We start from the raw sequence: 25816 nt of genomic DNA, 5'->3' as shown, positions 1-25816 counted from the left end.
CCTCGGCTTTCAGGTTGACAAAGCAGCCTGTAATCAAGCATAAAGAGAAAAAACAAAACAAAAACAGACGAACAGGAAAATGATGTTGTGTTGGCTGTGATATTCAGAGAGGGGGGAAACACCGGGACCAGGCCCTGTGTCAGCCTTCTCTCCCCCTTTTTTTGTTTTTTCTCACCATATAATCAACTCATAACCCACCAAGTTGACAGGACAATACAGGTACATGTTAAAATTCTTAAGATCATGTTTAAAAGCACAAAAAAGGAATTTTCTTTCATTCAGTAATCACTTGTATTAATCAATCAGCAGAAAACATGTCACAATTTGAATCTTCTAACCACTAAATTTGTCGTGTCATCACTGGTTGGTCAGACCAGTGTCTTTTTTGAAGTTAAGTTGTTGTCCTGCAACCCAGAGAGTTTATTTTTTAGTAGTGGATAAACTTTATCCTTTAACAACAGGTGTATGTTAAGTTTCGCTGCTTTAACCTTCCTGGAAAATCTGCACGTGTTCATGAATGTAAGCGGTTTTTTCTTTTTTTCATTGCGTGTGTGTGCGTTTGTAGGTGGGTTATTTTAACTTTTCTCTAACACGTGTCTTTCTCATACATTTCTCCGGTTGTGTGTGTGTTTTTATTTTGTTTCCCAAATTTTGATTTCCCACCTTAAATAACAGCATTCCATGTCTACAACCAGGAGTTAGAGCTTGCTTGTGAGATTCAGGGACACATGGTGCCAATAACAATTCAGCCAAAAACTTGCCTGAAAATTTCCAGTGATGGTAACCGATAACTGGAGGAGAAGATGTCCTTTAAGCTTCTTTTCCGGGTGGGGACAAAGCCGGGGTCAAGCTGTAACTTTTGAGCCAAAGCTTGGCCTGTCTGTCGTCCCAATTCTGTTAATTAATCCTTTTGCTGCTGTACTCAGGTTTCCAGGTTGAGAGAAATCCACCTGTATTAACACACTAAAACATTCATTTACTATTTCTTTTCTGAAAAAATCCACTCGCTTCATCTGCCTAGATTTTACTCTCTCTCTCTCTGGGTGCATACTTCACACAGTCAGGCAGTTGCCTTCTATGGGCATGCAGAGTTCCTGTCACACACACACAGCTGAAATTCGTGCTTGATCACACCCTATATTATGATCAAACCAACCGTGAATCAAATGTAACTGCTTATATTATTGAACTGAACCAAGAGTCACTTAAAAATCTTATAAATCCTGCTTCACACCACAAAACTGAAACAAATCACAGCTGTATTTATCACTCAATCTTACCCTGCCGACTGAAATGCCGGTCTAGATCATGCACGATTTGTCTTTTCTATATCAAAACCCAGCCATATATCAAACATTCACCCTAGTCATTCAAAACTTTATTTGTAATATTATAATCAGCAAAATCAGCGTCTTATTTACAGGCATGTATCATTGTTTGCAAATCATAATTATAAAACTCAAAAACACGCTAAACAGGAAGAAAAAGTCCTCTGTGCGCCTCACCTCATTTGCATGTTCACACACCGTCTAAAAATAGCTCGCAGCGCTGCAGCGCACTGTCGTCACACACTGCCTCACTCACAGTCTCTCACACAGCTCTATTATTTTATATTACAAAGACGTCTTATATTTACAATCACTCTCAAGCCTGACAGCTTTAGCACCTACACAATTTTGACAAATTTAAGTTAACGGGTCCAACTGAAGAAAGTCCAACTTTTTTGTAATCAATTAACCAGTATCAGCCTCTAACTGTATCTGGCCTAATCTCTAAAGTCCCTAACTCAATTTAACAGTGTCCAAAAAAGGCAAGGCAAGGCAAGGCAAGTTTATTTGTATAGCACAATTCAACAACAAGGTGATTCAAAGTGCTTTACAGAGACATTAGAAACAAAAACAAATAAAAAGCACGATTTAAAATTGATTAAAACAAGCAAATAAACTAACTAATTAACAAACAAACAAACAAAACAGTATATAAAATCAAAACAGATAAAATCAGAACAGTAGATAAAATCAGTAGTTAAATGTAAGTTTTGAAATTTAAGCTTAAAAGTGTGGATTTGGTGCTTTATTCAAATGCAGCTGAGAACAGATGAGTCTTCAACCTGGATTTAAATAAACTGAGTGTTTCAGCTGATCTGAGGCTTTCTGGGAGTTTGTTCCAGATATAAGGAGCATAAAAGCTGAATGCAGCTTCTCCGTGTCTGGTTCTGACTCTGGGAACTGATAAAAGACCGGATCCAGATGACCTGAGGGATCTGGAAGGTTCATACTGGGTCAGGAGGTCACTGATGTATTTTGGTCCTAAACCATTCAGAGCTTTATAGGCCAGCATCAGAACTTTAAAGTCTATCCTCTGACGGACAGGCAGCCAGTGTAAAGACCTCAGAGCTGGACTGATGTGGTCCACTTTTTTGGTCTTAGTGAGGACTCGAGCAGCAGAGTTCTGAATGAGCTGTAGTTGTCTGACTGATTTTTTAGGTAGACCTGTAAAGATGCTGTTACAATAATCAAGCCTACTAAAGATGAATGCATGGACTAGTTTTTCCAAAAAGCGCAGATACCGTTCCAAACGGTAAAGTGGTGCAACCACTAGTTATTCTGGAGTGCCCCAAGCTCCACAGTGACCAACTGACTATCCCTCAAAGAGGACAAGGCCTAGGCGTCCCTGGCCTTGGCAAGCGTTACCTCTGAGCACTGTGCTTCTTAGCAGCCTCTAACTGCCGTCCTATAATAATTTATAACACTTTGAAACAACAGTCAACACCCCAAAACAAGAGTATGACTGAGGCAGGTGCAACCCTATGATCAATGGAGCCTCTAACCCACAAAATGACCAATTTCCTTACCAAACTACTTGGGCCTCTAACCCAATTTCTTTACCTTGGGCCTCTAACCCAGTATGTTTCTTTTACCTTGGGCCTCTAACTGCATTAACTTCTTAGCAGCCTCTAACTGCATTAGTTTCTTAGCAGCCTTTAACTGCATTAGTTTCTTAGCAGCCTCTAACTGCATTAGTTTCTTAGCAGCCTTTAACTGCATTAAACTCATGAGATTTTTCATCAAAATCAAAACAGGCCTTCTCCAGTAACTTCAGTGAGTAGACTTTAATTTAATCATGTCCAATTTGGCACACTTTGGAAATAGATTCAACAGGTAGTGCCTTACCTTTGTATAAGCCAGCTTATGCCCACTCACGTCAGACCACTGGCTTGTGCCTGTCCGTTCGACAACCTCGGACAGTCCAAACCTCCAACTTCCACCCCAATACTACAGGACGAGCCCCCAAACTGTTACGGATTCAAATATTGTGGATGGATACAAGAGGAAAAACCACAATAACAACACTGGTCAGGCCGGGTTGAGTCAAACGATGATTTTAATGATCACACGCGTGGGAGATGGACACCGTACGCAGACAGCATCAGATCTCAAAATGGTGGAGCATTGATCAAACTCTTATAGCCTCTAGTGGCCCCACCCCTTCATAAAAGCCTAAACCTTCACATTCTTTCTCTCACACAGCGCCTAAGCTACGACCTTGGCTCCCTGTTTATCTGCTCCTGCTGAAATGGGGCAGAAAACTCCAGCATGTTCTGTTCTCTTCTAATCAGACAAATAAGGCGATGACTTTCTGCCAACAGTATTTCTTATAACTCAGCAGTATAATGCATCATAAACAATATCATTCATTCACAATAAATCAGCAGTCTAATGTAATGCAAATCAGTTTAACAAATGCAATAGTTATCAGCTTCTTCTAATTCAGGAGAATAATGCAAACTAAAACTACATAATAATTCACAATCTTTAATTAGGGGTATAACATGGCATAAAATAATATTATAATCCCACAGTATCTAATACGCACATTGTCACTGTGTTTTGTACTACCAGCTGTGAGGGCTCTGCTTTTGCTTTGAGCAGTCTGTTTTTATTTTGTCTCGTGAGTGTGTGTTTTTCAAACGAGATCCTCGTCAGTTTGATTTTATTACCACAAACTTTGTGTGAAGTTCACAACAGAGGTAAAGAGATTTAAACACCCAGTTTAACCCTTAGATGCACACGTGGGGTCAAAAATGACCCCATGGGTTGTTTTTCTTCAAAATCTTTAAAATGAAAAGTTGTAATATATTCATATTCCAGATATTCCTCATAAAATATGTTTGTAACATGATGCCATTTGCATTTTTTTTTTATATATTTTTCATTAATTTAAAGAAAATGCAGTTTTTGTGTCACTACCCCACTCTTCCACAAGTGGGGTCGAAAATGACCCCAAGCAGTTCCTATGAAATCTTCTATGAAACTTTCATTCTTAGCAACTCTGACTGTCCCACTTACACTTCTAAAGGATCAGGAATTAATTTTTACACAGTAACATATATGATTTATAGACAGGGCTGCACATAAGTGGTCTGCAGGTGCGCATTGGCTGTCAAAAAAAAAGTATGCCCTGAAATTCAGAGAATACGCGCTTCTTTTGTGGTGGAGGAACACCAAAGTAATTGCTTACAGAGCTTGCTTCTTCAACATCTTTAAGAGTTCTGAACAAATGTCTGTCCTCCTCCAGAACATCTAATGTACGCAAACGAGCGTTCCAACTTCTTATCACACACATTCAGTGTGTGAATGTGTGTGTGAATGGGTGGATGACTGGATATGTAAAGCGCTTTGGGGTCCTTAGGGACTAGTAAAACGCTATATAAATACAGGCCATTTACCGTTTACAATTTATCTGGTGCGCGTCTTTTATTTTGACAGCCAATGCGCACCTGGGGACCATTTATGTGCAGCCCTGTTTATAGTTTCCTGTGCATTTCAAACATTGTACTTTCTGATGTTTTTTTAAATACCTAAAGTAACATGGCTGCTATGAGGCCAGCTAGGATCCCTGTGGACCTTGCCCTACAAATGATCCAGGATGGATGGGATGAAGAGCCCATCGGATGCATTGACTCGGACATCGGACATCTCAGATATAGAGGACCCAGACTATTGTCCCCCCCACTTAACAAGGCCAGTCAGACACAGAGGAGTCCTCTGATGAGTCCTCTGAAGAGGAAATTAATATTAAGTCTAACAGAATGAGCCCCGCTTACTGCTCTAGCCACAATATTCTGAATTAGTCGGCCAGGGCTTGCACCTGGGTTTAGTACTGTCTCCCAAATAGATGCATGGAAGATGTTCATGTCTGATAATATAATAGAAGAGGTGCTGACATGCACAAATATGGAGGCATGAAGAGAAGCGACAGACAGGGGAAAAGAGTGGAAAAATGTAATCAAACATAAGCTCCTGGCCTTCATTTGATTGACCATTCTTGCAGGAAGTGAGAAGAACTGGGATGTACCAGTCGGTGTGCTTTTTGGGAGTCCTCTGCATAACCCATTGTACAAGGCCACTATGTCAATTCAAAGATTTGAAGATATTTGCCCGTCTTGCACTTTGATGACAAGAGGACCAGAGCCTATGGACTGAATACAAACCACTTGGCAGCTTTCTGCTACATATGGGACCTGTTCCTGGTCAACTGCAGGCAGAAATTCATCCTCAGGCAGGTAGCTCCATGCCCTCCTGGGTTTTAATTGCACCTTAGAACACACATGCATCAACACTACAATGAGCGGGTGGAGAGAGGTTTGGAGTCTTCTCTCACCCCCGTTCTCTGCGGCCTGCTGGAGCGGGAGGGCTAGGAGGAGGAGTTGGCCGTCCAACTGGGGTCTGGAGTGTGGGGCCTCCCTGCTGCTGCGGAGTCGGGGCGGTCTGCCTCTCCCCACCGCAGGGAAAAGGGTAACACCACCTGGGTCTGGGTCCAGTTCCCCCCTCCAGGGGCAAGGGTACCTAGACCCGGTTCGTAGAGTACGCTTGGGGAGTGTGATCGTGTGTACAGCGTCTCTTTATATTTGTCTCCACGTTGGTTGAGTGTGGAGTAAGTGCATATGAGAGCATGAGGGTGGGAATGGATGTTTGTGTCTGTGTGTGCCTGTATGTCTGTGTCTATATGTCAGGTTGGGTATCAGACGCCACCTCTCTGGGGACATCTCAGGCCCTCCAAGGTTTGGAGGCCTATCTCCACCCACCGCCAGTGGCGGACTCCCTCAGGTGTCGGTGCGTTGGTGGTTCTTTGTGTCTGGGGGTGGGCGTCCGGGTACACACCGGCTCACTCCTTGGCGGCCGCTTATCGGGGCCTGGAGCCTGGGGCTCGCTCGGGCCACTTCGGAGGTGGGGTGCCTCCGGCCTCTCGGCCTGGGGCTCGGTCACTCAGGCACAGCTGGCTGCCGGCGGAGCTCACGGGCGCGTCACTGCAACTCCCCCTGGCTTATGCTCCGCGGCTGCTGAGTGAGCCCTCATCTGGGACTCTCCTCAGCTCTTACTGGGACAGTGGCGCAGCTGCTCCTCTGTTGGTCTTCCTTGGTCTCTTGTGTTCTGGGGGCCTCTGGATGTCTGGAGCTTTGATCTCCTCCATACCTGCTTCATACCCTGGAGGACGGGGCTGTGGCCCCCCCACACTCCCTAGCAGATCGTTACATGGAGAAACCTTTGGAATACAAGCATGCTGATCCACACAGGTATGCACACAGGTGTACACACGGGTATTCACAGACGTGGACTACAGCTTTCTTGGCTGATGCCTCAAAGCACATTGTGCGCTGTCTATCTTGCGTGCTGCACAATATCGTTTATTATTTAGTATCTACTGCTAGCCAGTTTATTGTGATGGTGCCGTTCTTTTTTTTATTATGTTGCTCTTTGTTGTTTGCTTTCTCTTCTGGTTTTTTTCTCCATACAGGTGTTTTTTTTTTTTTTTTTCTCTCTTCCCCCCCTTCTCATCGTCTCTTCTCCCCTTTGGTTTTCTTTCTCTCCCTCTCTTTCTTTCATTCTTTCCCCCTGTCCTATCCCCCAGTCATGTCTGTCCCGTTTGTAGCAACTGAAAATAAAATAAATTCATAATTATAATAAAGGTCAATCAAATGGACCAATATGGCAAGGCCATGATGATCCACTTGGTAAAATAAATCCACTTGGCATCTTTCTTGGCCTCAAGACAACAATTCTGATGGCTAAAGATCCAAACGGGACACAAAAAAAAAAAAAAAAAAAAGAAATTCATCCTCAGTACATCCTCAGCAGTATATGCAGAGCAAGCATACAAAAGTGATAGAAGTGATACAAAAACTGCAATTTCTTAAAATTAATGAAAAAATAAATACAAATGCAAAGGGCCTCATGTCACAAAAATGTTTTATGAGGAATACCTCAAATATGAAAATATTACAACTCTTTGTTTTAAAGATTTTGAAGAATAACAACCGAGTTTATAGCAAAATGCATTGTTTCTATTTGGGGTCATTTTTGACCCCACTCGTGGGGTACTGGTAGGTTGTGCATTCAAGGGTTAAGGGGGCAGGGGTTGGACCAGCTGCACAGGACAGGTGAAGCAGAGAGTGTCAGGGGAGATGTACAACAGAAGCAGAGGGAACATTTTACAAGATGATAAGTGGCACATTTAGATGATTAAGGATTTGTTGACAAGATTAAAAGACACGTCTGTCAGAGTTCCGCAACATTTCAGTTTGATTAAATTAAATATTTTAAACTACACACGGTTTATTTTCTCCTCTGATAGTAATCATATTAAACATGTCAGTGATGAAAGAAACAAAGAGTATAAAGAAAAATAGTAAACATGTGTCTAATTAAACTCTTCCTGTGAGCCTTACATCATCCTTTAATATGTTACAAACTTGAAGAAGCAGAGAAAAGATCATCAGACATTAATCTAAGCAGTTTTCAGCCTTCATTCATATTGAAATGTTGAAATCTTCCCCGCTAGATCTAAGTGTAGCGTTTAACACCGTTGGCCATAACATTTTATTACAGCTATTGTTAAATGGAGAGTCCTCTTCACACACTGAGGTTAATTATGAAGCTCCACAGGCTTCCGTGCGAAGACCAGTTCTGTTTACATTATACGTGCTTTAGAAGGCATAGCATACATTTTCACTGCTACGCAGATGATACCCACTTTTATTGGTTAAACTGCCGGGATGTGTTAGACACATAATGAGCTTTAATTTTCTGCTTCTAAGTTCAGATAAAACTGAGGTTACTGTAACGGGCGTAAAAATCTTAGAAACACTGTGGCTAACAAGATCCTCACTCTGGACGGCAATGCCTTGAGCCGCCTGTTGTAGTGATTTGGCACATTATAAGTAAAATTGAAACATACAATCCCGTCGCACAACATCAACATTTATTTTTTTATATACAAAAATAAAAATGCTTTTTTACAGAAAAGAATTGTAACTTCACAATTCATCACCGATTAGGTGGGTACATAGGGTAAGTCCTCATCCTTATCCCATAGTGATTCAGGTAATTCCTCAGGGCCTTGGAAGCGTGGCCATGCCCAGTCTACCTCATCAATGTCGGGAGAGTCGCCGAAATATAAAAAATCTTCCTCATTGTCGGTGGCCATAGTCCACAGATGTGGTGGTGAGGGGGGTGCGCTCCACTCTGACACTGGTGAATTCGGAGCCTCTTCACTCCAATCTTCAAATGTAGGGTTCATGGCTGGATAATTTTACTGCTGTAAAATTAGCATTTTGTCATATTTAAAATATAAATCTAATATAATCTGTTTCTTAACGTATGTTCTTTAAAATACAGTGTGTGTTTTTTATATATCACAATTATAATAATCCATAATTATGTGGATATGCATATGACATCATTTTTAGTGAAATATAATCCCCCCAGAAAGGCAGGAAAACCCCTGTAAATTACTTTAAAACTAAATATGTTTACTAAAACGGTGGACAGAGCTACAGACCCATGACACCATTACCCAGTTAGCTAGCAGCTATGACCAGCACTACTTGTGCAGTTAATAAAAGGATAGGTAATGTTTTTCATGCTGTTACACACACAGCACGCTCATTTGTTTCGTCAGTTGCCACAAGACAACTTACCAACATGTACATAATAATCTAATACTCCTCTGTGTGCTACAGACTACAGTGTACGCTGTACACCTACTTACTGGTTTTGTTGCATCAGTCTGTGTCTCTTAGCTCCGGACCTCAAAAAATGCACGTGCTCTTTGTGAGCTCGTTTCCGGCTCATAACCACCGCTCTGCCATCAGGGCGATCATTGGTTAATGGTCGTCATGTGACTGATACAAAACGGATCCTTTTATTTAGCAAAACTTTGATTAATAGTTAGGGGTGCTGAAAAAGAGTCCTCTTCACACACTAAGGTTAATTATGGAGTTCCACAGGGTTCGGTGCTAGGACCAATTCTGTTTACATTATACATGCTTCCATTAGGCAGTATCATCAGAAGGCATAGCATACATTTTCGATTGCTATGCAGATAACCCCCAACTCTATCTATCCATGAAGTCAGACAACACACATCAATTAGTTAAACTGCAGAAATGTCTTAAAGACATAAAGACCTGGATGTCCTCTATTTTTTGCATTAAAAAAAAATTAGTTTTTAGCATTTATTACTTCTAGGCTGGACTACTGTAATTCAATATTATCAGTATGTCCTAAAAATTCCCTGAAAAGCCTTCAGTTTATCCAAAATGCTGCAGCAAGAGTTCTGACAGGGACTAGAAAGAGAGAGCATATTTCTCCTATATCAACACCTTCTCACTCCCAAAGTGTAATATTTTATGCTAGGTGACAAGTCATTGGTATATTACAGTTCTGGGCCCCCAACAAATCCTTATATTATGAAATCGGAAAAATGAAGAAACATGAGAACTGGTTGGAATTAATCTACATATGTATGTTCATTTTACTTCAATCGCTCTGGAAAACACTATGAAAAGTCATTAAAGTTGTGGTTAACTTTCAATTTTAATTCAATTCAATTCAGTTTTATTTATATAGCACCAAATCACAACAACAGTCACCTCAAGGTGCTTCATATTGTACAGTAGATCCTACAATAATAGATACAGAGAAAAACCCAACAATCGTATGACCCCCTATGAGCAGCACTTTGGTGACAGTGGTGACAGGAAGAAACCTGGCAACATTAGGGACAAGGTTAGCATTAGAGCTGGAATACATGGCTGGAATGTGTATTACCACGGGAGCGTCATTCTACTGGATTTTATCCATAACCCGTGGAAGGTCACATTTTCACATTCCTCAGGAATGCCGCAGTACATGACAAAAAACTCTTGTGTGTATATATTTTGTGAGTTTCCCGTTGTCCCTTGTCAGTGCATCTGCAAATCTCCCGACAATCCCTCTTTGTGTTTCCATGTTTCCTCATTAAATTCTAATGTATCTCAAGGCATTCCCAGTGTTCCAGGTTTTACTTTTTTTCTAGCTTGTGGTCCGTGTTTGTCCTCTCTTAAAAAGAAACCCACAAACTGCAGCTGCAAATTGTGAGAAAAGGAAACTATTTCAGTGATATTATTTAATCTGATTAAAAAGATATTTAGTAGAAACAAATCTTAAAATCTGTTATGGGACAAATTAAAGCTGAATATAGGTTAGTGTTTTCAAATTTTGTAAAACTGTTTTATTCAAAATTCTATTATAGTGTCTTAGTTAAAGTTAACAGTTTATTATCAAATTACACAAAGTTCAGATACACTCTTAGCTTTTGTCCTTCAGAGACGGACAAAATACTGCAAAAGATTAAAGAAAGTGAAAAGGACACTTTGAGGAGTCAGAACAGATTAGCTTAATTAAATTGAACAAATCAAGGCCAACATGAAAGGATCCAAATTTTTCCACTCTGTCTGAGTCATCAGAAATATTTCAAGCAGTCATTCAGAGCTCTCAAGTTTTCTTTTTGGTAAATGGACTGATTCTTATATAGCGCTTTTCTACTCTCCTGGAGTACTCAAAGCGCTCTATACAACATGCCACATTCACCCAATCACACCCATTCTCACAACCACTTTATCTATACTCAGTGCTTTCTAAGTACATTCACACACATTCATACTCCGATGGATGCATCGGAGAGCAAGTTGAGTTGGATACATGACATACAGACTGGAGGAGCCAGGGATCGAACCACCAACCTTCCGATCAGTAGGTGACCTGACCTAGAGAGAGATCTTTTTCCCATATCCTGTTAGTTTGTCAAAAAGGTTTGGCTCTGGTTTGTTCAGCCTCTCTCTTCTTCATCTTCTCCAGTTTAGTGACTTTCTCTGTGTCTCCTTCCTCCTTCATCTTCTCAATCAGGAAGTCCAAGTGGCCAAGAGTGGACGCTGAATCAGTTTTCAGAGCGATCTGCTCCAGTCTGACAAGATGCTGGTAGGACTCATCCAGTAACTGTGACTTCTCTGCTGTCAGTTTGTTCAATTCCACTTCAAGATTTTCAAAAAGGCTTTGCTTGTTCAGACCTTCAGTTTTATTTGTTTCATATTGTTTTTTCATGTCTTCATTGGTCTTCTTAACGTACCTTTTCTTGGTCACATAGATCCACTTGTCTTTCACATGAGCTGATACAGGACACTTCCTGGTACATGCAGTGCAGTGCCCATTTTTCATGATCTCACAGCTTCCAGCGGACCAGGCCACTTTGCATCCAGGATGGTGACAGTTCTCCTCACAGACTGTACAGCAGACAGCTCCTTCATAAAAACCCAAGCCCCACCACCCACCATCAATGGGTTCTTTGTCTTTGTAATTCTCTGGAACTTCTACAGTAAACTTTTCATTATTCTCCATCTGCTTTCTGTAATTGTTCAGAGCTTCTTTTGTCTCTGTGATTTCTTTCTGTTTTTCTTCAATGAACTTGATTCTCTCCTGCAGGTTTTGGATGCAGGCTTTCAGTCTGATTTGTGAATTCAACACTTCAACCGTTGTCTTCAGTTTCTGAGGAGGAGTTTTTTCCAGGAAGACTTTGAATTGATTCATTCCTCTCTCTGTCACCCTCCATGCTGTGTTCAAACCAAACTCATTTCCCTCAGTTATTTCTGTGTTCAGGCAGTTATTAAACAGGAAGTGAGCAGGCAGATTCTTCTCATTTTTAGCACATTTAATTTTTGCTGCTTGAAGAGCCTCAAGAACATTTTTAGCTGGCATTCCATCTGAGTGTGTGATCAGAGCTACAATGTTTTTCTCCACATCTTTTCCAAACAGAGACATCAATGAATCAAAGACGTACTTCTGTCGGTCACTCACTCGATTCAAAGCTGCCTTCATCACCAGACCCACTGCATGAACTTCATGAACTCCATCCTCTGATCGAAACAATTCAAATAACCTTGTAATGACGATGTCATCTCTTGCAGTCCCTCTGGTGTCTCCATATCCAGGAGTATCGATGATGGTCAGAGAGTAGGGCAGAGTTTCATCTTCAAAACCAAAGATCTTGTACACGATCACATCTGATGTCTGACTTTCTGCCTGACTTCTCTTCTCATCCTCTACGATCTGAAACCAGACTTTATCGTCACCCTTCACTCCCATGGTGTAGTTGACCATAGAGTTGATCAGAGTAGATTTTCCTGCTCCTGTTTCACCCACAAGTAAGATGTTTTTATTTGCCTTGTTTGTGTTTTTTTCACCAACAGTCTTTATAGTCAGAGAACCTATCTTAGTTTCCTTTGGTCTCAGCTGGTATACAGCAGGAGGTCCTGAACGGATCTGAACACTTTTGGAGATGATGTCTTTGTATTTGGGGGAGATGTTACTGATCCTAAAAGCAAAAGTAAAACATTACTTGTTTCACATTTACACTTTTAATAGATATTTTCAGTAACATTTCTATCTGCATTCAGAGTCTAAGATTGTTTTTTTGAGTTGTTTACCAGTAAAGGTTGGAACTTGTTGTACGATTTTACATATTTTAATGGCTATTACAGGTTTTTCTAGTCCCTAAAATTAACAGATACCTGGTGCATTTTTTCCTGGCTTGTAAAGTAGAAACTCACCATTTTACCAAGAGCAAGTAGTAGGCTGCTGGTTGCATAATCACATGTGAGCTGTAAGCAACATGTAAGAACTGTTGTGACATCGCCTTAAAGACAAATAATAACTCAGATGTGTGTATGTGCATGTACATGCACATGATCAATGCTTTCATTATGCCTTAAATAACACCTCTGCACAGCAAATCCAGCATGTCCAAATTAACACTGTCGGATTTGATTTCAACACTATTAAAGTGTCTATATGGGTCCACACCAGAGAGTGTTAATTTAACTCTTTTTGGAGAGTTGGTACGTTAACTCTGATTTAGTGTTAAACACCAAATCTGTCTGGAGTTGATAATTTAACACTTAGTGTTAAGAGTTTATATATTAACTCTCAAAGAGTATTTTAGTTTAACTACGTAAGAGTTATCTTCTAATTCATTCTAAAAAGCGGGAATTTTACTGTTCTGAACTTCTAGAAATTTCTTTTGGAAATAAACATTTACTAAAAAGATGCAATGGTTTTTGAAAAACATTTATTCTGAACTGTGCACCACAATTTCAAAACATTTTCTGAAAGATGTAACAGTATACATATTCTCACTTTCATTAGAATTTTGTTTATCAAAAGGTCTGACATGGTAAATGCAAATAACAGCATTCTCAACACTTATTTCTTCAATACAATATGCATGTCCTTCATTCATCCCTTCACTTCAACGCACTTCTGCTCTCCCCCATATTCCATCTTCACAAGCATATCCTGTGTGGAGATTGAATAAAAATTAGTTGACACTAATTAATGGCACAAATAATCCAGTAAACAATTGCAGCACAGTAAAAAAAAAAAAAAGGAATCCTCTTTGAGCCATTACTTGTGTAAAGTATTTACCCAAAAGACAAGGACACAGGCAACAGGTAATACTGAACTGACATTGTTTTAGGTGTATTTGACCAAAAGTTTGACTGAAAATTCACATGCAAGCTTTTTTTCAAGGCTGTGGTATTTGCCCGCAAACAATACCTTTCAGCTAGCTAAAACAGAATGTTATGCTATCACCGAGCAACATGGCTAATGCCTTTCACACAGCTTTGTCTCAACTCCAAAGAGCCACAGAAGTAAAAGCTCATAATAATAATTGAAACAATCTCAAAGTGAACTGAGAGGAGTGAGAGATTATTATTCTCGTAAACAGACAGAGGAAAGACCATAAAACCACGGACTTTATTCTTAATCAAACAAATGTTATCAGCAGGACAGCATTGCCTGTCAATAACTTCTTTTTATATGACTGCAGTTGTCATATTGAAAGTGAAAGTGAAGCACAAAGCACAGCGAGGACGGAGAGTTCAGTGCTGACACACGCAGGTTACATCTCATTTCACTAAATCACTTACAGTTTTTTCTGAATGCTTAAACCCTAACTGTGATTCCTGTAGCACAATCTCTAAAACTATTCAGACTTATAGCAAAACCACTCACTGAGTTTGCAAAACTAAAAGCACAAAAACTGCTTTGCACTCAGTTTGCAATTTTGTAACACACACTTTGCAAAACTGTAGGCACAATTCACTGCACAACACTCAATTACCAAATTTCCAACACACTCCTAGCAAAAGTATACACATGTATGGCTATCATTAACACTAATTTGCCAACTGTCTGGCACACTTTCACATGTGAAAACTTTTTTAGATAATTAGTTCACTTTGCAATCAGCCTAAGCACTATAATACAGGTAAGCTGTGTGTGCGGAGTACAATGGAGGGAGCAGAAAGAGTGAGAAGTAGAGGAGGCCGAGGAAGAGGACGTGGAGGTGAAGAAGTAGGACGAAGAGGACGACAAGGACAAGGAGGATTGCACATTGCATGTGATGTAGACAAAATTTTGTGGCCAGATCCAGAGAGACGACGCGATGTAGACTGATTTCTTTTTTTTCCTCAGTGAAATTACTATTTCGTTTTGACTTGGAAATAAACACTTGTGTTTGTTTTGATGTGTTTGAATAAACAGCAGTACTTGAAGTTTGGATCCCTCTATGCTTATGGATCTATGACAGAAGTATGAGCTCAAACTGACATAGCCTACCTTGTGCACAGAGAAAGCAAAAGCCAGATGTGTTTTGTATTCATACCATCAGTGTGCAGTTGGCGCATTGTGTGCTTAGTAGATGATGGCTTGTGTGTACTGTTTGATATGGAAACACCATTTTTATGAAGGTGTGAAGAGTTAATCTAGCTGTGTTTGCTTTTGCAAGAGAACTACAATGTTTTGATGATTGGGTGACAGGTTTTCTTATTTGTGTGAAGAGTTTTGCAAAATTAGCCAATAGTTACAAAAAATGTGCTTAAGCAATCAGAAAAAACTGTAAAAGGGAGTTTTTCCATCCCACTGTCGCCAAAGTGCTTGCTCATAGGGGGTCTTATGATTGTTGGGTTTTTCTCGCCTTGAGGGGACTTTTGTTGTGATTTGGCGCTATATAAATAAAATTGAATAAAGTTGAATTGAAATTGAATCCTTGGTCTGCAGTGAACATCTTACTCTGCCCCCAGCATCTGGTCGTCTAGCAATTCTGTAAAGTAACAATTTCAGTATTTTTACATCTATTGTATTGTTGTGTTTCTCATTAGCATACGGCAGTGCTACAAATCTTAGTGCAAAGTGACTGTACTAACCGATTCTCATTTCGAAATGTCCTTATGATGCTTGCTACAGTGTAGCAGTTCAAGTTTGGCTGAACCCGTTGGCCAGCTTCCCAGGGTCATGCCATGGTTGATTACATGGTCCACTATTGTAGCTCTGATGTCATCAGTAATTCTATTTCTTACTCTTCTTACCCTTTCTCTTCCCCCTCCTCATCGTCTAACTTCACCTGCTTGTCCTTGTCGTCCTCTTCGTCCTACTTCTTTACCTCCACGTCCTCTTCCTCGGCCTCCTCTAATTCTCACTCTTCCTGCTCCCCCCATTGTACTCCACAGAGACAGCTTACCTGTAGCTTATTTATAGTGCTTAGGCTGATTGCAAAGTGAACTAATTATCTAAAACAGTTTTCCCATGTGCCAGACAGTTGGCAAAATACTGTAAATAATAGACATAAATGTGTATAGTTTGGTTAGGAGTGTGTTGATCATTTGGAAATTGAGTGTAAAGCAGTGAGTTGTGTTTACAGTTCCGCAAAAAGAGTGCTGTGCAGTGGATTGTACCTACAGTTTTGCAAAGTGTGTGTTACAAAATGGCAAACAGAGTGCAAAGCAGTATTTGAGCGTTTAGTTTTGCAAACTCAGTGAGTGGTTTTGCAATAAGTATTAATAGTTTTAGAAATTGTGCTATAAGAATGACAGTTAGGGTTTAAGCATTCAGAAAAAACTGTAATAAAAATGTACCACTGCATATACGTTGGTTGCGCCTTTTGTGTTCATCATGTGAAAAGGTTTTTGATGGGAAGAACCACAAGCAACATAACTTGCCAGTTTGGGAAATATTGTTTTACTTTTATTGCACAAATGTCTAATAAAAGACTATATTGTCATCTGTGTGATGTCTGGGGGCCAAGTTCGGTTTTTCAACAGCAGTGAATGGTTTTGAGCGTAGAGCTTCATTTTGACCTGACAATACAATGTTTGGGAAATTGGGTGAGATGTTATGGATTTGTGTTTACTGTTTTTGGAATACGAGGCATAGTTTCAAGAAATGTGCTTACAGTTTTTTCTGATTGCTTAAGCACATTTTTTGTAACTATTGGCTATTTTTGCAAAACTCTTCACACAAATAAGAAAACCTGTCACCCAATAATCAAAACATTGTAGTTCTCTTGCAAAAGCAAACACAGCTAGATTAACTCTTCACACCTTCGTAAAAATGGTGTTTCCGTATCAAACAGTACACACAAGCCATCATCTACTAAGCACACAATGCGCCAACTGCACACCGATGGTATGAATACAAAACACATCTGGCTTTTGCTTTCTCTGTGCACAAGGTAGGCTATGTCAGTTTGAGCTCATACTTCTGTCATAGATCCATAAGCATGGAGGGATCCAAACTTCAAGTACTGGTGTTTATTCAAACACATCAAAACAAACACAAGTGTCTATTTCCAAGTATAGGATTATTTGCAATCGCCATAATGACTATATGGGTTACGTGGTCTGCAGTGAAAATGCTTCCTCTGCCCCCTCCTCGTCTTCCTCTTGCTCCTCCTTGTCCTTGTCGTCCTCTTCATCCTACTTCTTCACCTCCACGTCCTCTTCCTCGGCTTCCTCTACTTCTCACTCTTTCTGCTCCCTCCATTGTACTCCGCACACACAGCTTACCTGTATTATAGTGCTTAGGCTGATTGCAAAGTGAACGAATTATCTAAGAAAGTTTTCACATGTGAAAGTGTGCCAGACAGTTGGCAAATTAGTGTTAATGATAGCCATACATGTGTATACTTTTGCTAGGAGTGTGTTGGAAATTTGGAAATTGAGTGTTGTGCAGTGAATTGTGCCTACAGTTTTGCAAAGTGTGTGTTACAAAATTGCAAACTGAGTGCAAAGCAGTTTTTGTGCTTTTAGTTTTGCAAACTCAGTGAGTGGTTTTGCTATACGTCTGAATAGTTTTAGAAATTGTGCTACAGGATTCACAGTTAGTGTTTAGGCATTCGGTAAAAACTGTAAGCAATTGAGAAAAATTGTAACACTTTCTTCTAATTTATTCTCAAATGCTGTTTTTTTCCCACAAGAATGATGCTAGGAGTCAATTTTGGAGAGTCATTCATCTCCAGAAAAATGCCCGCTCTCTTTCACTGTAATTACAAAAATTCTGAATCTTAAAGATTCAGAATGTATTGAAGAGGTGATGTATTGAAGGACATTCTTTTGGTGGGTCTGATATGTGATTAAATATTTAGTGGGAGTGGAGTGGGAGCATGATCACAAAGTATGATTCAATGGACTATGTGTTACATTTAACATAAGGGAGTTATTGAGATGCAAAAGATGGACTGATAGAGGAAAAATGAGTGTTCTCTAGATAAAGGGTTTTTATTCTATTACCTAGTTTTCTATTGTATGTTGAAGAATATATCTTGTCTGTTGTACTTTAAGATTTTGAATTTCTGAGTGTGTTAAGTGATTTAGTGAAATGAGATGTAACCTGCGTGTGACAGCACTGAACTCTCCGTCCTCGCTGTGCTTTGTGCTTCACTTTCACTTTCAATATGACAACTGCAGTCATATAAAAAGAAGTTATTGACAGGCAATGCTGTCCTGCTGATAACATTTGTTTGATTAAGAATAAAGTCCGTGGTTTTATGGTCTTTCCTCTGTCTGTTTACGAGAATAATAATCTCTCACTCCTCTCTGTTCACTTTCAATATGATGCCTGTGAGCGTATAAAAATGTTGGACTGTCACAATTCTCTAGTCTTTGTGCCATCTCAGAGTCAGAGAGCCTCCTGAAGCTAAGAGCACAGGTAAGATCTTCCCAAATGTTGGATCAGGAGATCAAGATGAAACTAGTGCTGAAAGAAAAAAATACATTATCTCACTGAAAATGTAAAATTGGATTTTATTTCTTCAGCCTAACATTTACTCATAATAATTTAAATGAATGTGATAAGGAAGATTTATCAATGAGGCAACAGGACACTCAGTCTGCAATGATTACCAAAAATTAAAGGTGCCATTAATGTGATTTGTAGAAGCAGATTAATCCAGTCTGCAATTAAAATCTCTCTTTTTTTTTAACTTATTTCTATTATTGCAATTCTGAATGATACTTCAGGTAATATGTTTGTTGTTTTAATCCAGACACCCTACTGTACTCACACCTGGCAGTGTAGAGCTCATTCATCACCATGGCAACGTAAGTATGATATGGAACAGTGAAGATAAAATAAAAGCTTCATGTTTCAGAACATGATTGCTCTCCTACTCTCACAAACTCACATCACTATACATAAAAATGTATTAAAAAAGGTTTAATGTTACAAACATAAATTCATGTTGTTATACTACTACTACTACTACTACTGCTACTACTACTACTAATAATAATAATAATAACAACACATTTTTCTAAAAGGCGCCTTTAACCCTTTAAACCAGGTTGGAGCGGGCACGCTCCGTTTTGCGTAACTATTTGTTAATCCCTGTAGAACCGGAAGCACATAAGATAGCGCAATAATTTTTTTTGTGCATATGAAACCGGAGGAGTTGTACTTACATGTTATGCCATCAGCTTGTCCTAGGTCACAGTTTCCTTCCACATATGGCTTTGCAAAAATTGCATAAAAAGCACTTGCAGCAACAAAAACATAATATTCCCTAAACACGCTTTACTGATCCAATCAGCTGTTCATAACACAATCATGTCTCTGTGTAAAGTCCACATCTCTGAGTCTGTGTCTTAGCGTGTGTGTTGAATTTCCTGTTTTATTGTGAAAGTCTATGTCTTTTCTTAGTGTGTCTGGTTTTGCTTCCCCTTGTCTCGTGAGCTCTGATTTCTCCCAGCTGCGTTTCCGTCCTGTCTCCCATTCCCTGATTGCTTCTGTGTGTATTTAAGCCTTGTGTTTCCTTCTGCTTGTTTCTGGTTTGTCTGTGTTGTCTCCCCATCTTCCTCCACACTGTTGGCCCTGCTCGTCATCCTTCGTGTTACCTCAGTTCACTCGTAGCCGTGACATTTAAGACGTGATTTAGAAGTAGTGAGAGAGTTTGTGGTCTAAAGATTTGGTGGAAGTTAATTTAAAAGGGGCAGAACAACTAAAGGCTACGAGTTCTATGGTAGTCAGGTGAGCATGTGGAACAGACAGAAGGGAAGCTGAAGAAGGCCTGAGTGTATGATAGGGTGAGTATGTATGGAGAAGATAAGATCTATATTGGGGAGCAAGGCCATGAAGCACTTTGAAAGTAAAAAGCAGGATCTTGAAATTGACATGGAGGTGAACTGGAAGCCAATGGATCCGTTTAAAAAGAGGTGTCATATGTTCAGTGGTACTAACTGCAGTTTATGGAGAGATTTATGAGGTAGTTTCAGTTTTAATTTGTCATATGCAAGTTGGCACAGGGTCAACATTGCAATGAAATGTATTTGACGAAATATAGTAATAGAAAGAATAGAAATTTAGTAAAAAAAATAAGTTAACAGACTAAGCAGACTAAATGTGTATGTGTACGTGTGTGTGTGTGCGCGTGTGTACGTACGTACACTTGTGAATAGATAAAGAAAATCTTAAATAGGAATGTGACCGTTGACATGTATTGGTGGGGGAGATGGGATATTGCACATGAGATAAAGTGGCAGGAGTGAGCAGCAGTACAAACTGAACAGTACAAAATTTGTATAGTTAGATTTGATAGTTAAAATTTGGTAGTTAGTACAGTATTACATGGAGTAAGGTTTTTTGAACTGTGGTATGTGCGTATAAGTGTTGTGGCCATATGGTTTGATGCTAAAAACTGTTCTTAAGTCTTGTAGTCCGAGCAGACAGACTCCTGTAAAGTCTGGAGAACAGCTGATGTGCTGGGTGGCTGTGGTCCTTGATGATGCTGTGTGCTTTGTGGAGGCAACATTAAAGATAGATGTCCAGAATGGCAGGAAGACTGATGTCAGTGATGTGGTCTGCTGCCTTCACTACCCCCTGTAGTGATTTACAGCTGCTAGCAGATCAGCTTCCATACCAAACTAATGCAGCTCGTCAGCAAGCTCTCGATCGCACACCTGTAAAAATTTGAGGTTATGTTGGCGTTCATGCCAAACTTCCTCAGCCTCCTCGGGAAGTAGAGTCGCTGGCGAGCTTTCCTGATAGCAGTGTCTGTGTGAAGGTCCAGGAGAAAACCTCAGTGATGTTGACTCCAAGAAATTTGAAATTGCTGACCCTTTCGACCATGACACCGTTGATGTGGATGGGCTGGTTTTCCCTGACTGGTTATTTCCGGTAGTCCACTATCCTTTCTCTAGTTTTGCTGATGTTGAGAGACAGGTTATTTAACCAGGCACAGGTCCAGACAACAGAGTTGTCAATGGATAATGAAAGACTTCTGGTTGGGACTTTAGTCATTTTTCATTTGGTGCCTATTGAAATAAATTTGGTTTTATTTCCATTAAGTTTGAGAAAGTGGTGAGTAAACTAAACCTTGATTTCACTTAAACACTTAGAAATAGATGTGGGTCTAAGAGTAGTTGTGGATTTGGAAGATAAGTGGAGCTTGGTGTCAACTGCTTAGCAGTGAAATTGGACGTTATATTTCTTAAAAATATTACCTAGGGGTAGGAGATGGATAATAAAAAGTAAAGGACCCAGAACAGAGCCTTGGGATACAACGGAATTAACTGGAGTAGATGGTGATCTGTGAGTAAGTAATTAAATGTTGAACGGCCAGAGACATGAGGTAAATCGTGCGAGTGCTGTACAACTGATGCCAATAGATGCTAATCTATGAAGAAGGATGCAGTGGGAGAAAGTATCAAAAGTTGCTGTAAGGTCAAGGAGAATGAGGATGGTGATGAGTCCAGAATCAGCTGCAAGGAGATTATTAGTTATCATTAGTGATGTCCACTGAAAATGCAGAACAAACAAACACTGCATAATGTCAAAGTCATTCAAACAGATTACTGTTATTTTTTCAATAGTCATTTTGTCTTTAAATATTTCCATTATTCTTCTTAGTTGAAGGTTTAAAATTTGTTTTATCCAGAGCATAAAATTTGATCTGATTTTTATTACAAAACAATCATGTTTTCTGTTTGCAGCGAGAATGTTGATGTGAATTACAAAGAGAGATCATATTTCTCCTATTTTAGCCTTATTCCTCAAAATCCAGAATTTAATTTGAAATTCTTCTCCTCTCATACAAAGTCTTGACCAGAGGTGTTATTTAAGGCATAATGAAAGCATTGATCATGTGCATGTACATGCACATACACACATCTGAGTTATTATTTGTCTTTAAGGCGATGTCACAACAGTTCTTACATGTTGCTTACAGCTCACATGTGATTATGCAACCAGCAGCCTACTACTTGCTCTTGGTAAAATGGTGAGTTTCTACTTTACAAGCCAGGAAAAAATGCACCAGGTATCTGTTAATTTTAGGGACTAGAAAAACCTGTAATAGCCATTAAAATATGTAAAATCGTACAACAAGTTCCAACCTTTACTGGTAAACAACTCAAAAAAACAATCTTAGACTCTGAATGCAGATAGAAATGTTACTGAAAATATCTATTAAAAGTGTAAATGTGAAACAAGTAATGTTTTACTTTTGCTTTTAAGATCAGTAACATCTCCCCCAAATACAAAGACATCATCTCCAAAAGTGTTCAGATCCGTTCAGGACCTCCTGCTGTATACCAGCTGAGACCAAAGGAAACTAAGATAGGTTCTCTGACTATAAAGACTGTTGGTGAAAAAAACACAAACAAGGCAAATAAAAACATCTTACTTGTGGGTGAAACAGGAGCAGGAAAATCTACTCTGATCAACTCTATGGTCAACTACACCATGGGAGTGAAGGGTGACGATAAAGTCTGGTTTCAGATCGTAGAGGATGAGAAGAGAAGTCAGGCAGAAAGTCAGACATCAGATGTGATCGTGTACAAGATCTTTGGTTTTGAAGATGAAACTCTGCCCTACTCTCTGACCATCATCGATACTCCTGGATATGGAGACACCAGAGGGACTGCAAAAGATGACATCGTCATTACAAGGTTATTTGAATTGTTTTGATCAGAGGATGGAGTTCATGAAGTTCATGCAGTGGGTCTGGTGATGAAGGCAGCTTTGAATCGAGTGAGTGACCGACAGAAGTACATCTTTGATTCATTGATGTCTCTGTTTGGAAAAGATGTGGAGAAAAACATTGTAGCTCTGATCACACACTCAGATGGAATGCCAGCTAAAAATGTTCTTGAGGCTCTTCAAGCAGCAAAAATTAAATGTGCTAAAAATGAGAAGAATCTGCCTGCTCACTTCCTGTTTAATAACTGCCTGAACACAGAAATAACTGAGGGAAATGAGTTTGGTTTGAACACAGCATGGAGGGTGACAGAGAGAGGAATGAATCAATTCAAAGTCTTCCTGGAAAAAACTCCTCCTCAGAAACTGAAGACAACGGTTGAAGTGTTGAATTCACAAATCAGACTGAAAGCCTGCATCCAAAACCTGCAGGAGAGAATCAAGTTCATTGAAGAAAAACAGAAAGAAATCACAGAGACAAAAGAAGCTCTGAACAATTACAGAAAGCAGATGGAGAATAATGAAAAGTTTACTGTAGAAGTTCCAGAGAATTACAAAGACAAAGAACCCATTGATGGTGGGTGGTGGGGCTTGGGTTTTTATGAAGGAGCTGTCTGCTGTACAGTCTGTGAGGAGAACTGTCACCATCCTGGATGCAAAGTGGCCTGGTCCGCTGGAAGCTGTGAGATCATGAAAAATGGGCACTGCACTGCATGTACCAGGAAGTGTCCTGTATCAGCTCATGTGAAAGACAAGTGGATCTATGTGACCAAGAAAAGGTACGTTAAGAAGACCAATGAAGACATGAAAAAACAATATGAAACAAATAAAACTGAAGGTCTGAACAAGCAAAGCCTTTTTGAAAATCTTGAAGTGGAATTGAACAAACTGACAGCAGAGAAGTCACAGTTACTGGATGAGTCCTACCAGCATCTTGTCAGACTGGAGCAGATCGCTCTGAAAACTGATTCAGCGTCCACTCTTGGCCACTTGGACTTCCTGATTGAGAAGATGAAGGAGGAAGGAGACACAGAGAAAGTCACTAAACTGGAGAAGATGAAGAAGAGAGAGGCTGAACAAACCAGAGCCAAACCTTTTTGACAAACTAACAGGATATGGGAAAAAGAAAACTTGAGAGCTCCGAATGACTGCTTGAAATATTTCTGAGACCGAGTGGAAACATTTGGATCCTTTCATGTTGGCCTTGATTTGTTCAATTTCTCTATATTCTGTTCTGACTCCTCAAAGTGTGCTTTTCACTTTCTTTAATCTTTTGCAGTATTTTGTCCGTCTCTAAAGGCCAAAAGCTTAGGGTGTATGTGAACTTTGTGTAATTTGATAATAAACTATTAACTTTAACTAAGACACTATAATAGAATTTTGAATAACACAGTTTTACAAAATTTGACAACACTAATCTATATTTAGCTTTAATTTGTCCCATAACAGATTTTGAAAAATGTATTTCTACTAAAGATCTGTTTTATCACATTAAATAAAATAACTGAAATTAAATAGTTTGCTTTTCTCACAATTTGCAGCTGCAGTTTGTGGGTTTCTTTTTAAGAGAGGACAAACACGGACCACAAGCTAGAAAAAAAGTAAAACCTGGAACACTGGGAATGCCTTGAGATACATTAGAATTTAATGAGGAAACATGGAAACACAAAGAGGGATTGTCGAGAGATTTGCAGATGCACTGACAAGGGACAACGGGAAACTCACAAAATATATACACACAAGAGGGTGATCAGGAAAGTGGAAACACATGGGAAAACCGCTGGGATGATTTAGACATAACGAGATGAGGAAGCCAAAACTGAACACACTAAACACTGGATGAGGGACTGTCAAAATAAAACAGGACTGAGACCTAGACAGGGACAGCCTTACTATATAACAGTGGACAAACAAACATGGAAAAGCATGACGACCTGGGGATACAAAAGATTGAATTCAATTTTATTTATGCAACAACAAATCACAACAGCAGTCATCTCAAGGTGCTTTATATTGTAAGGTAGACCCTACAATAATACATACAGAGAAAAACCCAACAATTATATGACCACCTATGAGCAAGCACTTTGGCGACAGTGGGAAGGAAAAACTCCCTTTTAACAGGAAGAAACCTCCAGCAGAACCAGGCTCAGGGAGGGGCGGGGCCATCTGCTGTGATTGGTTGGGGTGAGAGAAGGAAGACAGGATAAAAGACATGCTGTGGAAGAGAGACAGAGATTACAGTTTTATTCAATCGCTAACAAGCGCCTACCCATACTACAGATACTTTTCCTAAACTCTTAACACAGACACACACCTACAAAACACAATTGGCCAAATGGATAATTTCCTTCCCAAAAATACATTTTGTTAAATATATACTAACCCGTCATTTCAAAATAGAACACATCTTTCTCTGCACACACTAACTGTACAAAAACACTATAAATCTGACTCAAAATTAAATTAGTCTGTCAAAGAATAACACTTGTTTCCACTTCACAAGGTACATGCAGTCAATCAAAGTACACCAGGTTCCAAAATACTGGCTATTATTGACATTACAAAAACTGCATAGACTTTTATGTTTCAGTTGTACAGGTATTTGCATGCGAAACATGCAATCCACCATATTGACACCAGAAATGTCTTGGTTGGTAACTGTATGTCCACATGTACAGTAATGTTCACATTCAAAAGCATTCCAGTAAAAAGCAAACAAGTTTTTGTTTCTTTACTGTTTACCACAGGAGGTACAGTAGAAACACGGTATGATAGGACAGAGAAAGTTTTACAGTATTGCTTACAGTGAACAAAATATCCATGAAACACACAAGAGCATTCTGAACAAAAAAACAACAGCAAAAAGCCAAGATAAAAAGGGGGGGAGGGGGGCTAAAAAAAGGCAAAAACTTTGCATCTAATCTCTGCGATCTTCAGGGTTAGGCCACATGTTTTCATCAACATCACATCTGATGTCATCCAAGTCGATGCACCTGGGATAAAACCGCCTGGTATGTCGGATCCACCCTTGGCAATCGTCAACTGTGATGTCCCTGGAGCCAGCATCCATGGCTTCAAGGAGGGACATCTGGTCATGTGGCTGATGGTCATAAACCTTCCACCGCCATGCAGAAAAGAACTCCTCTATGGGGTTGAGGAAAGGTGAACAGGGTGGAAGGAAGAGACTT

The 25816-nt window shown here is 39.7% G+C and overlaps 2 protein-coding genes and 1 pseudogene across 6 annotated transcripts in view; 2 read left to right on the top strand and 1 right to left on the bottom strand.

Annotated features, from left to right (window-relative positions):
• Window positions 1-25816, top strand: part of LOC309703501 (butyrophilin-like protein 2) — a 522068-nt gene that overhangs the window by 186034 nt on the left and 310218 nt on the right. The window lies entirely within an intron of this gene.
• LOC309698950 (uncharacterized protein) lies at window positions 11127-12707 on the bottom strand (the record flags this gene model as incomplete). The annotated part of the gene is made up of 1 exon (XM_082521711.1): window positions 11127-12707. A coding segment is annotated over one exon (1581 nt), but the record flags the coding sequence as incomplete, so codon positions are not given.
• LOC309698941 lies at window positions 19782-23726 on the top strand (annotated as a pseudogene). Its single transcript has 2 exons — window positions 19782-19829; window positions 22164-23726. The product of its transcript is annotated as an uncharacterized misc_RNA (transcript).

Source organism: Aulonocara stuartgranti, assembly GCF_965226115.1.
Source record: "Aulonocara stuartgranti genome assembly, chromosome: 3".
Classification (NCBI taxonomy): domain Eukaryota; kingdom Metazoa; phylum Chordata; class Actinopteri; order Cichliformes; family Cichlidae; genus Aulonocara; species Aulonocara stuartgranti.
Note: the sequence above shows the minus strand (reverse complement) of the source record. Positions and strands in the feature narration are given on the sequence as shown.